At 41.0% G+C, this 14,895-nt stretch overlaps 2 protein-coding genes across 3 annotated transcripts in view; one reads left to right on the top strand and one right to left on the bottom strand.

Annotated features, from left to right (window-relative positions):
- Positions 1 to 111: 111 nt before the first annotated feature.
- LOC5514422 (mucolipin-3) lies at positions 112 to 11,291 on the bottom strand. Its single transcript, XM_032383978.2, has 13 exons — positions 10,828 to 11,291; positions 9,584 to 9,751; positions 8,858 to 9,014; positions 7,783 to 7,852; positions 7,542 to 7,638; positions 6,337 to 6,445; positions 5,068 to 5,183; positions 4,843 to 4,995; positions 4,077 to 4,178; positions 3,045 to 3,167; positions 1,549 to 1,755; positions 811 to 920; positions 112 to 658 (listed from the first exon to the last, which is right to left on the bottom strand). Exons 1-13 carry the CDS (start codon positions 11,182 to 11,184, stop codon positions 586 to 588), a joined length of 1,842 nt encoding a protein of 613 aa, XP_032239869.2. The 5' UTR covers positions 11,185 to 11,291; the 3' UTR covers positions 112 to 585.
- Positions 11,292 to 11,465: 174 nt separating this feature from the next.
- The window catches only part of LOC5514423 (proteasome adapter and scaffold protein ECM29), a 38,287-nt gene continuing 34,857 nt past the window's right edge, over positions 11,466 to 14,895 (top strand). For both annotated transcript variants that reach the window (XM_048728739.1, XM_048728742.1), the window contains exons 1-3: positions 11,466 to 11,589; positions 11,805 to 11,935; positions 12,141 to 12,230. In XM_048728739.1, the coding sequence (XP_048584696.1) occupies positions 11,481 to 11,589; positions 11,805 to 11,935; positions 12,141 to 12,230 (330 nt within the window). In that variant the 5' untranslated portion in view covers positions 11,466 to 11,480. The remainder of the gene's footprint in view (positions 11,590 to 11,804; positions 11,936 to 12,140; positions 12,231 to 14,895) is intronic.

The following is a 14,895-nucleotide window of genomic DNA, read 5'->3' on the forward strand; positions in this document are numbered from 1 at the left end:
TCGTTGGTGCGGAAAAAGCATAATCCTTTTTTTCAAACTTCAAATCGTTAGAGGGGGTATAAACTAAGGAGGAGGGCTTCGTCTCGTATTCAATCTTTTCAAAACAAAGCCTTTTCTTATTTATATTCGTTTATTGTTTAATTTTGTCGTACTGCATTTTCATCTATTTTGAAAAATATCTTATTTACATGATATACATAAAATTTCAGTTACATATTATAAACATCCAAGTCCCAAAATATCACAAAGATAAAAGTGAAAGTACTGTATTTGGCTACATCTATTTATCGGCTAACATTTATTTTTAATTAACGGTCCCGAGGTATCGACTCATCGTGAAGGATGGATCTACATCGTTAACCGATGACGTCACACGAGTCCCGCTTTCCACCAATGTCGATCAAAGTATGACAGAGTCACTCCTCTCTTCACTTCGCATTCCGATGATGTCACTTAATTAATAGCCGAGTCCCACTCTGGACTAATGGAGAACGATTACGTCACTATTACCCAGTCCTACTCTCGGTAAAGGGTGCATTGATTACGTCACCCTATCCCGGCTTTGGCAAGCGACACACAATGACGTCACTCTAATCCGGTTGAGTCGAGGGACATTCTTCTCATGACGGAGTCTGTCGACTGCTCACGCTTTAAAGCTCTATTTGAAAAAAAAAAACTTTCAGTTTAATATCTGTGAAAAACATTTCTAAAACAAACCTTGGGTAAGTCGCTTATCCCCCTAGGCTAGTACATGGCCAAAAGTACTCTGTGGTCACTGTCACTCGTAGTTAGAAGTGAACATAGGCTTACCTATTCCTTGGCTGGTCGCCGTTGCCTCTTTCTTCAGTGTCACCGGTATTTCTAGAACTTGTTTCCTCCACGAATCTATGAAGTCTGGATGGTGGAAGTTCCCCCATATCCTATAAAGACAAACGCGATAACGTAAACATGGGAGTTGACGTGAACGTAAACATGGGAGTTAACGTGAACGTAAACATGGGAGTTGACGTGAACGTAAACATGGGAGTTGACGTGAACGTAAACATGGGAGTTGACGTGAACGTAAACATGGGAGTTGACGTGAACGTAAACATGGGAGTTGACGTGAACGTAAACATGGGAGTTGACGTGAACGTAAACATGGGAGTTGACGTGAACGTAAACATGGGAGTTGACGTGAACGTAAACATGGGAGTTGACGTGAACGTAAAAATTGTAAAACGCAGTGTCGCTTCAGTTATATATTTCTTTTAATTATCCCAAAACAAAACTACGCAGTGTCGCTTCAGTTATCATTGTTTTGGGAAAATTAAAAGAAATATAATATATTTCTTTTAATTTTCCCCCCAAAAAACTAGTAAACATCTTTGACACTAGAGGGTAGACGAGGGTACCAACTTACCAAGTCCGTTCGAGTGTTAAGGGGCGCTTAGAGAGGATAAGACTATACAATACGATAGAAACATTTATATCCCGAGTCAAGAAATAAAACACACTTATTGATTTCTTACTAAGAGAGTACAATGCTTTAATTAAGTATTACTGTACCTTTAATCTCTCGTACGTATCTGCGATGATACCGATGAACAAGCTGAGAACAACGTAGATGAAGAGCGAGATGAACACGTACAAGTATAGCTTGCTGTATACCCAGATTGCCTTGCTCTCAGGGTTGACCATGGCGTAAGTATTATACATGTCATCTCCATTCACTAGCGAGTACAGTGCCTCTGCTGTCACTGTGGTGTCTCGGAACTACACGGAAAGGATTACACGTGAGAGAGGACAAATTACAACGTCATTCATAGACAGAAACATGTCGGGAAAGAGTAGAAAGAGCATTTTTACAAATGAGTAAAGGGTCATGTATCAGAAGATTACACCACATTGGATTTATGCACTATTTATGCACGAAGGACGAGAATACAATAGAACAATGAGGTAATCTTGCCATCCTGTTAGGCCTTACGAGCGGAATTCTACACTTCTCTGAGTAAAGGTAGTCCTATCTTTTAGGGTATAAAATCCCGACCAACTGCTTTTCCTTAGGGGGTGTCGAAGGATTTTTACGATGCTGCTATCTCTTAGGGTATAAAATTCGACCCACTGCTATTCCTTAGGGTGTGTTTAACGGTTTTTCCGATTCTGCTGTCACTTAGGGTTAAAAATTCATTCGACCACACACAAAGTGCTATCCCTTAGGGTTAAAATTGATTTTGCCGATGATCATCCCCGTCACCCAGGGGTAGTGCAGCCTGTGGGCAAGAGACAGAAAACTATACGAAAGCTATTTTTGCTCTAGTGTCTAAGCTTACAGAAGAGTGTCCATTTGCAAAGGGGAATCCGTAATAGATTCGACATGAAAGCTTAACGGGGATTCAAAAAGGTTTCCGTTTTAGTAAAATTGCCGCTCACGAGCATCTGCTGACAGTAGAAATGACTTTGTTGACAATATGGCAACGCAAGAAACGACACAGATTCTCACGGTGCATCTTATAATAAACACAGGTATCCCACAGGTATCTCTTTCTATGGACTCAGACTCAGCGTAGCTCGCATACTACTCGCCAAAATAGCTTAGAATTTCATCCAGACTACATCGAGGACACAACAATCAAGTAAGAATGTTGAAATTTCATATCAAGAACATTTAGCCAAAAAATGTCGTTTTGCCAAACGCGGTCACTTCCATATAATGAAACTAATATATTCCTTATTTTGAAAATCTGCATGATTCTTGTTATTTTTTAAGGTTGCCGTACCGCAGGTGCTTCGTTTACATTATGACTTTTAATCAGAAAAAAAAACAGTGACTGTGACCATCTAAGGTCAATGGAGAAAGCATCTGAAAAGAAACTAAGAGTCCTCGGTACCAGTCCCTTACAACGACAACGTTTTCATCATATGTTAGATTAAATTTCATAGTAGAATGAACGGCTCATTTTAACCCAAATGTTTACCAGTTTACAATAAACTAAGTCACAACGTAGCGTGATTACACAGCTTGGGATACCTGTGTCATAAATGTATAGAGATTCACCCACCTTGGTATTATATGGTCCAATGACGATCCAGCCGCAGAAAGTGAAGCCTAGAAAGAGCACTCCCGCGCAAACACAGAATCTAAGGATGCTGGGCCCCGAGGCTTTCAGTGTCAGCAACAACACCTGTGAAGCGTCACAAGATTGCCAAATGAAGGACACCGTTGAATAGGAGACAATAGGGACTTTAAGCAACGACGACGGCAACGTGGACGACGACGGCAGAAAACAATGGGATTTGATTCAGAATTCAATAGTAGCACGTGAAAATGCGTTCTGTCTGATACATTTCAGCCGTTTTCCATAAAACCATGACGTGAAAACTCCAACTTTCACGGTCAATTGAGGACGCGGACGTTTGCACTGTAAACTCCTCTAACCACGTTCGCTACTGTAGAAATAATGTCCTTAGTTTATTTGTATCTGTCTCTGACTATAATGTTTTGCTTATTCCATTGCAATTAAATTATAATTGATCGCCAAGCGCCAACGCATCTTTTTCAATCTCGTTGTCCTAGCCGTCGCCGTCGATCTTGCTTAAGGTCCCTAATGGGAGACAGTTTACAACGCGAGCTACCGGTTGATTTAGGACGTTATTGACCCCCTCCCTTCCCAGGTCCCTGCCTTGCTCTGTCGCTAACGCTGCTGTTGGCACTATACATGCAGAGAGAGTTGATCACATTTAGGTACAGAGATACAGCGAAGGATTTTTTTAGCTCCCCGTGCAAGTAGTGTGTTACTGGCTGATTTATAGTTTTGTTAAGGTTGCCGTTTGGCGTTTCTCCCCGAAAGTTCTGCGAAAGGATAATAATAGCGTTTGTGATGAAATGACTCTCGGATGAGACACAAAACCGAGGTCCCGCCTCCAGAACCTGTGTGGTAAGAGTGTTCTCCCGATACCACGGCCTGGCTCTCTCGCCAAACCCAGAGGACGAAGAGGGTGGATGTGCCTCGATTGGCGTCCGTTATCATTATATTATTATTATCATTACTTTTTTATATATTATAGTGAGGTAAACTGACTAAATGACTTACGTTATATTGCTTTAAATATCCAAGAAATCTCAAGAGACCAGTCCACACCAGCAAAACTGCAATACCAAGCAGTAAGCTGCACACGTCGTAAAAGTTTGAATCCTGGAAAGAAAAGTACGCTTTATGCCACGCCCTACCGTTACAAAATAGAGAGAGTTCAGAAACTCAGAGGGTGTGTATTAAGGATGGGCGTTACCGTGATGAACTGCAAACATAGTACATACAGTCTTTTGCGACTAGGCGACAAGCCCGCATGTAAGCATGGGTAAAAAAACACTGAAGCGCCACCACTACAGCGTCTAATACCGCATTCACACCAGCACTTAAACCAGTTTAAAGGTGGTTTAATCAAACTTAGGTTTAAATCTCAATCTCCCAAGAGTGGACAGAACCAAGAACTAAATTGAATAGATTGTGCTGTGCATGTTACTAAGTGATCCTTTAGCTAGTAAGAATTCAACACAATGAGAAACTTGGCAAGTTATCAGGCAAAAAAACCCTTGTTTAACTAAACATGGTTTTGGTGTGAATGCAGCATAAGTCTGAAGTTATGCATTGGCTTATAGATGCAGCTAAGCGCTTCAGTGTTTTTTTACCCATGCTTACATGCGGACTTGTCGCGTAGTCTCGAAGCCGGTTGAAGACAACTTTTGTCAAACGACTATATACCTTACACTACATGAATATGCCCTTGATCGACCGCGTCCAAGAAATAAACAGTACATTAAAACACAAAACAGAAGAAATGATGACACATCATAGGTACCTTCTGATCAATTGCCATTTTGTAGATGGAGCCAAGAATCGTCAAGATGTCGCTGATAATAATGATAACGAACCACCAGTTGAATAAATCCATTGCATCAGATAAGGATAGGGGGTCTTGATCCTCATTGGCAATGAAAAAGGCACGAGCCTCCTACAAAAACACATAGAAGCTTATCACTTTATTCCGTAAAGACATTAAAGTATGAAATCTAATCACACCAACCTTGATCAATTTGAGACACTTGATAAGCGACCGTACACTTAGCGTCAGTGATGCTAGGCAGACAACGACGACCAGGGAGTCGAATACAATCAAGAGGATACGGATAATGGTACTATCTAAAAAAAAAATTGTTCAAACAAAAACATTAAAAGCACAATAGAATGTGAATACTCTGAAGTGCCGAAAAGAGGTACACTTATTTTTAAGCGAAAAATCCAGGCAGTTTAAGCAGGCAGTACAGGCGGTACAAGCTTATTATGCAAAATACGTTCGAATATTCCGGCAGAATGTCGGTCACGAAAAGAGAGAGCAGGTGAAAATACAAATATTTTAAAAAATTATCAGGAAATGACCAGTAGGGGCGTGGCTGTGCCCCCCCTCCAGTATTTTCTTAACATTTCTGTACCACAATATTCCAATACCTGTACTACAGCTTTTTTTTAATAATATCGTGTTGCGGTCAAAGGAATGTCCACAACATCAATCAAGATAATAGTCTAGATGTTTCATGTTGGTGCTAACAATCCTCTTTTGTGAAAAGGAAAGCTACGCAATTCAAACAACATGGGAAAGACAGAATGACTTGTACTACTTGTATTAAATACTAATATTGTACTAATATTAATATGGGGAGGGACGTTGGGTTTTGCGGTATTGACCTTTTTTGTACGATATTGCGGGAAAAGAGCAAAAAACATGCGGTGATGCGGTATTTCAAAACACTGCGAAATGCGAGATTTTGCTTTTGAAATGGCTGCATTGCGGTAAAAAACTAAAATATTGCAGTCTTGCGGTTTTAATTAGTCCCGCGGTGCGCGGGATTTGCCCGTGGTACGGGATGATCTAGAGGGGAACCTGGGAAATGTCGGGGTGTCGCGATATTTTGTTGCGGTATTGCGGTGTTTTCGAAAATTTTGTGCGGTATTGCGGTAATTAGACTCCCCCCCCCTCAACGTCCCCCATATGTCTAATTCCTACCAAGTGCCAGTAGAAGCAAATAAACTTTAAGGCTTGGGGGTTGTAATATTAAATGTTGTAAGCTCTAATGCCCAAACTTTTTTAATTTCTTATTGCCTTTATTGTTACTCAAATGAGGAAGAGGGGGTTCCCTCATGCACAGAGCTTTCTGTGTCGCTTTGTTTCCTTTGGAGAGCTTTCTGTGTCGCTAAGGAAACGAGAAAAGTAAGAAAAAACTCTGCGCAGGAGATGGGAGGGGCCGGTATTATAGGGAATTATAGAGGAATCTAGTAAGAGAATAATCAAACTTACAACTATCAATTGAGTGGATCTGTGAGTCAGCTTTACACTGTAGCCAATTATTTTCCAAGTTCAAGTTGATAGGCATCTGTCCATCTCGCTTTTTGTTGTCAAACAGTAACTATAGTACATAGAAAGCAAGGACTTTGTTACATACACCCACAAGAGCACAATCACGTTTTATCAATGCTCTCTCGGTTTTTTAAAATATAAAATAGAGACGTGTAGTGAATAAATCAAGACTGACCATATCAAGCTAGTTTTCAACTATCGGCACAATTCGTAGAAACACACAAAACCTTTTTAAAGCCTTATGCAAACTTCGCCCCATGACAGGTTCTCCAATAGGCTTGGAGTGAATTATCAATATATCATGTGTAAATTATAAGTTAATTATATATTTATATGTATGCGTAATTGACCGTCACTGTAATTCAGTCCATGGACTGCGAAAGTGAAAAATAAACTAATTATTATTATTATTATAGGGTTCTGGATTCCGGATCCTAGTGTGTGGATTCCGGATTCCATGTGGGTTTTTTCTCGTGGATTCCGGATTCCAGCAGCATGGATTCCGGATTCCATATCTCATTTTTTCATGGATTCCGGATTCCATATCTCATTTTTTTCATGGATTCCGGATTCCATATCTCATTTTTTCATGGATTCCGGATCCCATATCTCATTTTTTTCATGGATTCCGGATTCCGGATTACCTGTCATGGGGCGACAAACTGCATCAATATCTGCCAGCATTGCCGGGATTACCTCTTGATTGGCTAACCTCAAGACAAGTATGCCAATGGCATACGTGCCAAATCTCCCAGTTTTCGAGTCCCGGATTTTAGCCTTCATCTCCAGGCAAAAAAAAAATGAAACTTCCTATACATTTACGGTAATCTCCCAAGAAAATTCATCGAAAATTTATTATACAGTTCTTGTGTTTGAAGCACAATCTCCTGGTTTTTGAGCTTTCAAAGTTGGCCAGTATGCAATGGTTGCATAAAAGCGCTGTTTGCTTTTACTGTAAGGCTTAATTGTTGAGAAACGCAAATGCAACAGATATTTTTAAAATGCAGAAAAATACAAAAACATGCAAGTCCATACAGTGTACTTTTTTGCACTTAAGACCCTCTCATGGCTCAATCATACTCTTGATTTTTAAGACCTTTTTGTGATCCTTCTGTGACCTCAATGCCATAATATAATGTGATTACCGTGACATTCAGTTGGTAGCATGTTGGTTTATCCCAAGCCTTGACTCCTTTAAGGTTTATTGCATTCAAAAGGAAGTCTAGCTTTAGACTGAGCAACCTATAATAAGAAAGGGGTTTTCAAATGAAATAGTGTACTTTTTACAAGTTGCTTTGTGGTATCTCTTATTCAGAAAAAAAAACATCTTTAGTAAATTATGATCAATAAATACTTTATAATTATCAACTTATGTATTATACCTACCTTCCAAAGTTAAAAGAAGTGTTGGTGATAATATGCTGATGATCATGTGGCTTTGGCAAAAAATCACATTCTGCAATAAAGAGCAAGATTGTTTACAGTATGTTCAAACTAGGATGAGTCTCCTGTGCAGCAGTAAAATTAGTTAAATAATGACGGGTGCGTCTACAAAACAAAGATGAAAAACCTTCAGGTTATGGGGGTACCTAACAGCCTGCGGGATGCCAAAAAAAAAATTGTCCAGGAAAAATGTTGATATGTGCATCAGATTTAATTGCTCATGCTATATGTCACTGGAAAACTATACTGTTGACCCAAATAGCTACAATCACCAAAATATTGCTGTTATTGTTTGACTAAAGGTTGGTAAGGTTGCCTTTAATATCAATCCAACTCGCACAACACAAACCTGTTGCCCAACCAAACCTTTTAAATCAACCAAACGTCATAACGTGGGAAAATAGTTGATAATTGAGAAGGAAATGCTTTGATTTCAACAAAGCTCACAAAGCGTGACCTGCCCTGTGAATTATGTTAACAAAAGACCGAAAGTTGTTCCGTCATATATCATGTGACCTTGGGAAAATTCATCACATACTGTAGTTTAGAATGAATTACTTGGATTTCATTTAAATTTGCAAAACACATATTCCATATGTCATGAAAAGGTGAAGTCGGCAGGTCCTACTTCACATATCATGTGACCATGGGAAAATATTTTATTTCAGCAACGATTACTCGGACATACTCACCATTGGTTTGACAAAAATTAAATTTGTCAAGAAAATAATGAGGCTGTTGATAATGGTGACCATGTGAGTGAAATACACTACATCATGATCAGAATAAATGATGATGTTGATATGATAATGATGACAATGGGTGATCCATAGCTGTCAACCCAACTTGGGCAGGAATCTTGTGAAATCGGGTGAAATACAGTAAATATGTGAAAAATTCCAAGAGAGCCAATGTGGGTGAATACAGAAAATGTGGGTGTGTTGACAGCTATGGTGATCATTATAATGTTATTGATGATGTCATGATGGCAACCATGTCTTTCAGGGCATTGACCTACCATTGATAACAGTAGGATCAAATGTATAACTGTTTGATGAGGCATTGAGTTCAACTTGCTTGTAGTAATCATAACAAAGTCTGACAGCAGGAGGGTCACCAAATATATCCAGATCTGTATAGGCATATGATCCAGCTGCTTCTGCTATGTTATAGTACTAAAAATAGAGAAAATTGATAAGTGAGAAATATCTTTTCATGCATGCCAATAATACCCGGGGAGGGGAGGGACTCTCCAGAAAAGTAGACTGGGGCGTTGAAAGATTTTTTTCGATTCTGCTATCGCTTAGGGTATAAATGCGACCTGCTATTCCTAAGGGGGTTAAACTTTTTGTTTTCAATACTGCTATCTTTTAGGGTTAAAAATTCCTTCCATCACACCTATTTTGCTGGGGTAAGAATTTATGTTGACCACACCCAAAGTGCTATCCCTTAGGGATAAAATCGATTTTGCTGATTATCAGCCGTGTCTGTTTTCATCAGAGTCCCCAGCAAAGGGCCAGTGCTATAAACAGGTGTACAAACAGCAAATGCATGATATCATAGCCGTAGCAGGCCTGAATTATCGGGGGCAACATACAAAAACTTTAAGAAATATATCCACTGCTGTAGGGGTAGACAGGGGAGGTGCATGCATGGTGCATTCCATTGCACCCCCTGCCCCCCTTCAAACCCTGGTTACATCCTGGTTGTTTTAAGCTATAATACATATGGAGGATAATCTTACCTGTTCATGTGCATACTTCAGGTACATATAAACTTGGTTCTTTGTGTAGACAGTTCTGACAGCATTTGCATCTCCACCATAGTCTTTTAAAAACAAGTAACGCAGAGCTTCTTGATTGTCATCCATAAAATTCACCACAGAAAATCTGTCAGCTCCAAACAGATATACCTAAAAAAAGGCAGGAACATTAGTGATCAGCTTTGAATAAATATATAAAAAAGGCTGAAAATCTTATGACACCAGATAATATGGAAAACTTATGTCATCACTAAGTATATCTATGACATATGTTTTATTGATCTTCAATACACCCTCCCCCAACCCCCATATTTTCAACACTACCTCACCCAGGATTTTTCTTAGGAGGGTGCAAATCCGAAAAAGTGGACCTAACTTTTCCAGGGTGGGGGTTGGTAGGGGTGACTTTTCTTATAAAAATCTTACTACCCCCGATAGAAAAAAGGGATTTTTTAATGCGATATTTATAATCGTATTCGGCTTAAAAAAAGTTTGACTTATAGATTTATGTCATGCCAGATTGATCTAGAATGCTTTTTTTATCTAATAGGAGACTTTTGCTAAGAGATCACATGACTGTTTGGGTGGCAAACTAGCACACGCTCAGTCTTTTAGCAGCAAAATAACAGCAAAAACTTATTCAGCGCTTACAAAAAAAGCCAGAACCCTTTTTTTTAGAAAGGGTTTAGTTTTATTTAAAGATTTTATTTTTTTGTCATTCTCTGATGTGACGGGCACATTTATTTCTAAATTTTTTTTGTTTGATTATTTTGTTTTGAATTTGCCACCCAGAAAGGTCACATGATCTCTTATGGCAAGTCCCCTATGGGCTTCTGCTTTATTGTTTTGTCTACAAATCCATGTTTATTGCGAACCGAAAGTGGACCTTCTCCATTGTGGCTGGTGCGAACCCACCCCCTGCACCACCCTGGGTAGAGGCCTAACTGATTATCCCCCCAACTTAGTTTGTTGTTGTTGTTGTTGATGTTATTATTATTTGTATATATCTGTATCCCAAATTCATCTCTCTTGTTCAGGGACATAGCCAAATGTTTAAGATGATAAATTTTGACATGCTTCTATATTTGGAGATCCTTTTTATTAGGACGAATTTACGTCTGACCACATGAACAATCACTCCACGCAAAGTAAACAAAAACAAAACTGCTAGCTATGAATAAATTGAATTCAGTCGACACACAAGTGATTCTTACAACTGATTTTACCTGGACAGTGACAATGATTATTTTGAAGATCTGTATCAATAGTTTCCACGGCTTCCTATTCCTGGCTTTGTATTTCTCCCACGGATTCATAAAGTGATACTCGATTTGAGCTCTGAGACGTCGTTGTCTTTGATAAAGTTCTCGATTATACCCGTCTTCGCTGTTAGTGCCGTTCATTTCTTTATTTGGTTCACTGTTGGTGCTATCAGGGATGTTTTCGGTAGAGCTAAAAACTGAGTCTTCTTCTTCGACATAAAAAAGCTTCGGTTCTATAGACACGGAACCAACTCGTGACGATCGCCTACTAGGATTGCGTGACGAAGTGACAGAATTGCTTACTTTCGCGTCATCGTCCATAATCTCCTCGTCTTTCTCGTAAAAAAGTAGTTTTCGTAGTTTTGATCCAGACTTATTGTATGGACCTTTACAGTGCGCCTTTAGTTTTGTTGAGTAACAAAATAATTAACACTGTCACATGACTAGCATATGAAGCATGTGTCACGCAACGCGCTTGTCATTAAGTCACCAAAAATGATAATAAATGAATAAATAAATTTTATAAGACCTCGACCATACTTCAAATTCAATAATCAATCGATCTTTTAGATAACATTTCTTGTCATTGTTTATCATTTCCATTTGTTTTTGTTTATATGATACCTCTGGTTTATTGTGGACGCGTCGAACTGAGACGAGTTCGAATGATTCAGCGGTTTCTCATTTCAATCAAAATGGCGGACGTGACAACACAGCAAGATCTTGGTAAGTATTTTTCAAGAACTCCACAAAATGTTTAGCGCCGATTTTTATTTGAACTGTATCATGGTTTACGCTAACAAGTATCTATGTGTGGCACCAAAACCTTTTTTACGATCTAAGATTGGACTCTGCACTCTTCATTCTTTAACCGTGCGCACTTTTTCAATGTCTTCAATTGTAATTCTTAACGTGTTATTTTACCTATATTGTTTCATCAGAGTCCCTAGAACGTGTATTCTTTCGCCTTTGTGGTGCACAGACAGACGAAGCACTCGAGAAGACGATAGGGACGTTTCTTGCTCCGCTGTTGCTAAAGGTTTCAAGTCAAAATGCCGACGTCAAGAAAAAGGCAAACACCCTTTATTCATTCATTCCCTTAGCTGCACGTGTTAAAAAATTATCATGTATGGCCATAAATAGGGCGAAGGATGAAAACAGATCTCAGTGTTTTATTTTTATTCTGTGTGTCTTTTTTTATATAATACGATAAAATACAATGCAATGTGTTTCATTATAAAATATGTAAGTTTTGTAAATAATATCTCTCTCGTCAGGTAATGGAGTTATTGACGCACATTAACAAGCGCTTAAAAAGCCGACCTAAAGTCCAACTTCCTGTGAATGATCTGCTGAGTCAGTATCAGGTAAAGTGTGCCATGCTTATACATGGACGATAGGGACCTATTTGAGTGGAGCCTAAAGGGTATACCTGACTTATCACAAAAGACCATGGTATGCCTGCATCTAGCACACAAAGATGCTTTACAAACAATATAGGCCTTTTTGGCATAATTGTACTTACTCCTTCACCTACTTCTCTTCCCAGCCTCACTCCTGGTGGGTTATGAAACCTGATGTTTCGTGGGTGGGACATGTCACGTGGTGTGGGTAGACATGTCATGTGGTGTTGGTGGGACATGTCATGTGGTGTGGGTAGACATGTCATGTGGTGTGGACATGTCATGTGGTGTGGGTAAACATGTCATGTGGTGTGGGTAGACATGTCATGTGGTGTGGGTAGACATGTCATGTGGTGTGGGTAGACATGTCATGTGGTGTGGACATGTCATGTGGTGTGGGTAGACATGTCATGTGGTGTGGACATGTCATGTGGTGTGGGTAAACATGTCATGTGGTGTGGGTAGACATGTCATGTGGTGTGGGTAGACATGTCATGTGTTGTTGGTGGGACATGTCATGTGGTGTGGGTAGACATGTCATGTGGTGTTGGTGGGACATGTCATGTGGTGTTGGTGGGACATGTCATGTGGTGTGGGTGGGACATGTCATGTGGTGTTGGTGGGACATGTCATGTGGTGTGGGTAGACATGTCATGTGGTGTGGGTAGACATGTCATGTGGTGTAGACATGTCATGTGGTGTAGACATGTCATGTGGTGTGGGTGGGACATGTCATGTGGTGTGGGTGGACATGTCATGTGGTGTGGGTAGACATGTCATGTGGTATGGGTAGACATGTCATGTGGTGTGGGTAGACATGTCATGTGGAGTGGGTGGGACATGTCATGTGGTGTGGGTAGACATGTCATGTGGTGTGGGTGGGACATGTCATGTGGTGTGGGTAGACATGTCATGTGGTGTGGGTAGACATGTCATGTGGTGTGGGTAGGGACATGTCATGTGGTGTGGGTAGACATGTCATGTGGTGTGGGTAGACATGTCATGTGGTGTAGACATGTCATGTGGTGTGGGTAGACATGTCATGTGGTGTGGGTGGGACATGTCATGTGGTGTGGGACATGTCATGTGGTGTGGGTAGACATGTCATGTGGTGTGGGTAGACATGTCATGTGGTGTGGGTAAACATGTCATGTGGTGTGGGTAGACATGTCATGTGGTGTGGGTAGACATGTCATGTGGTGTAGACATGTCATGTGGTGTGGGTAGACATGTCATGTGGTGTGGGTGGGACATGTCATGTGGTGTGGGTGGGACATGTCATGTGGTGTGGGTAGACATGTCATGTGGTGTGGGTGGGACATGTCATGTGGTGTAGACATGTCATGTGGTGTGGGTGGGACATGTCATGTGGTGTGGGTAGACATGCCATGTGGTGTGGGTGGGACATGTCATGTGGTGTGGGTAGACATGTCATGTTGTGTTGGTGGGACATGTCATGTGGTGTAGACATGTCATGTGGTGTGGGTGGGACATGTCATGTGGTGTGGGACATGTCATGTGGTGTGGGTGGGACATGTCATGTGGTGTGGGACATGTCATGTGGTGTGGGTAGACATGTCATGTGGTGTGGGTGGGACATGTCATGTGGTGTGGGTAGACATGTCATGTGGTGTGGGTAGACATGTCATGTGGTGTGGGTAGACATGTCATGTGGTGTGGGTGGGACATGTCATGTGGTGTGGGTGGGACATGTCATGTGGTGTGGGTAGACATGTCATGTGGTGTGGGTAGACATGTCATGTTGTGTGGATAGACATGTCATGTGGTGTGGGTAGACATGTCATGTGGTGTGGGTAGACATGTCATGTGGTGTGGGTAGACATGTCATGTGGTGTGGGTGGGACATGTCATGTGGTGTGGGTGGGACATGTCATGTGGTGTGGGTAGACATGTCATGTGGTGTGGGTGGGACATGTCATGTGGTGTTGTGGTGTGGGTAGACATGTCATGTGGTGTTGTGGTATGGGTAGACATGTCATGTGGTGTGGGTAGACATGTCATGTGGTATGGGTAGACATGTCATGTGTTGTGGGTAGACATTTCATGTGGTGTGGGTAGACATGTCATGTGTTGTGGGTAGACATGTCATGTGTTGTGGGTAGACATGTCATGTGGTGTTGTGGTATGGGTAGACATGTCATGTGGTGTGGGTAGACATGTCATGTGGTGTGGGTAGACATGTCATGTGGTATGGGTAGACATGTCATGTGGTGTGGGTGGGACATGTCATGTGGTGTGGACATGTCATGTGGTGTGGGTGGGACATGTCATGTGGTGTGGACATGTCATGTGATGTGGGTAGACATGTCATGTGGTGTGGGTAAACATGTCATGTGGTGTGGGTGGGACATGTCATGTGGTGTGGACATGTCATGTGATGTGGGTAGACATGTCATGTGGTGTGGGTAAACATGTCATGTGGTGTGTGTAGACATGTCATGTGGTGTGGGTGGGACATGTCATGTGGTGTGGGTAGACATGTCATGTGGTGTGGACATGTCATGTGGTGTAGACATGTCATGTGGTGTGGGTAGACATGTCATGTGGTGTGGGTAGACATGTCATGTGGTGTGGGTAGACATGTCATGTGGTGTGGGTAGACATGTCA

Source organism: Nematostella vectensis, chromosome 1 (genome assembly GCF_932526225.1).
Source record: "Nematostella vectensis chromosome 1, jaNemVect1.1, whole genome shotgun sequence".
Classification (NCBI taxonomy): Eukaryota; Metazoa; Cnidaria; class Anthozoa; order Actiniaria; family Edwardsiidae; genus Nematostella; species Nematostella vectensis.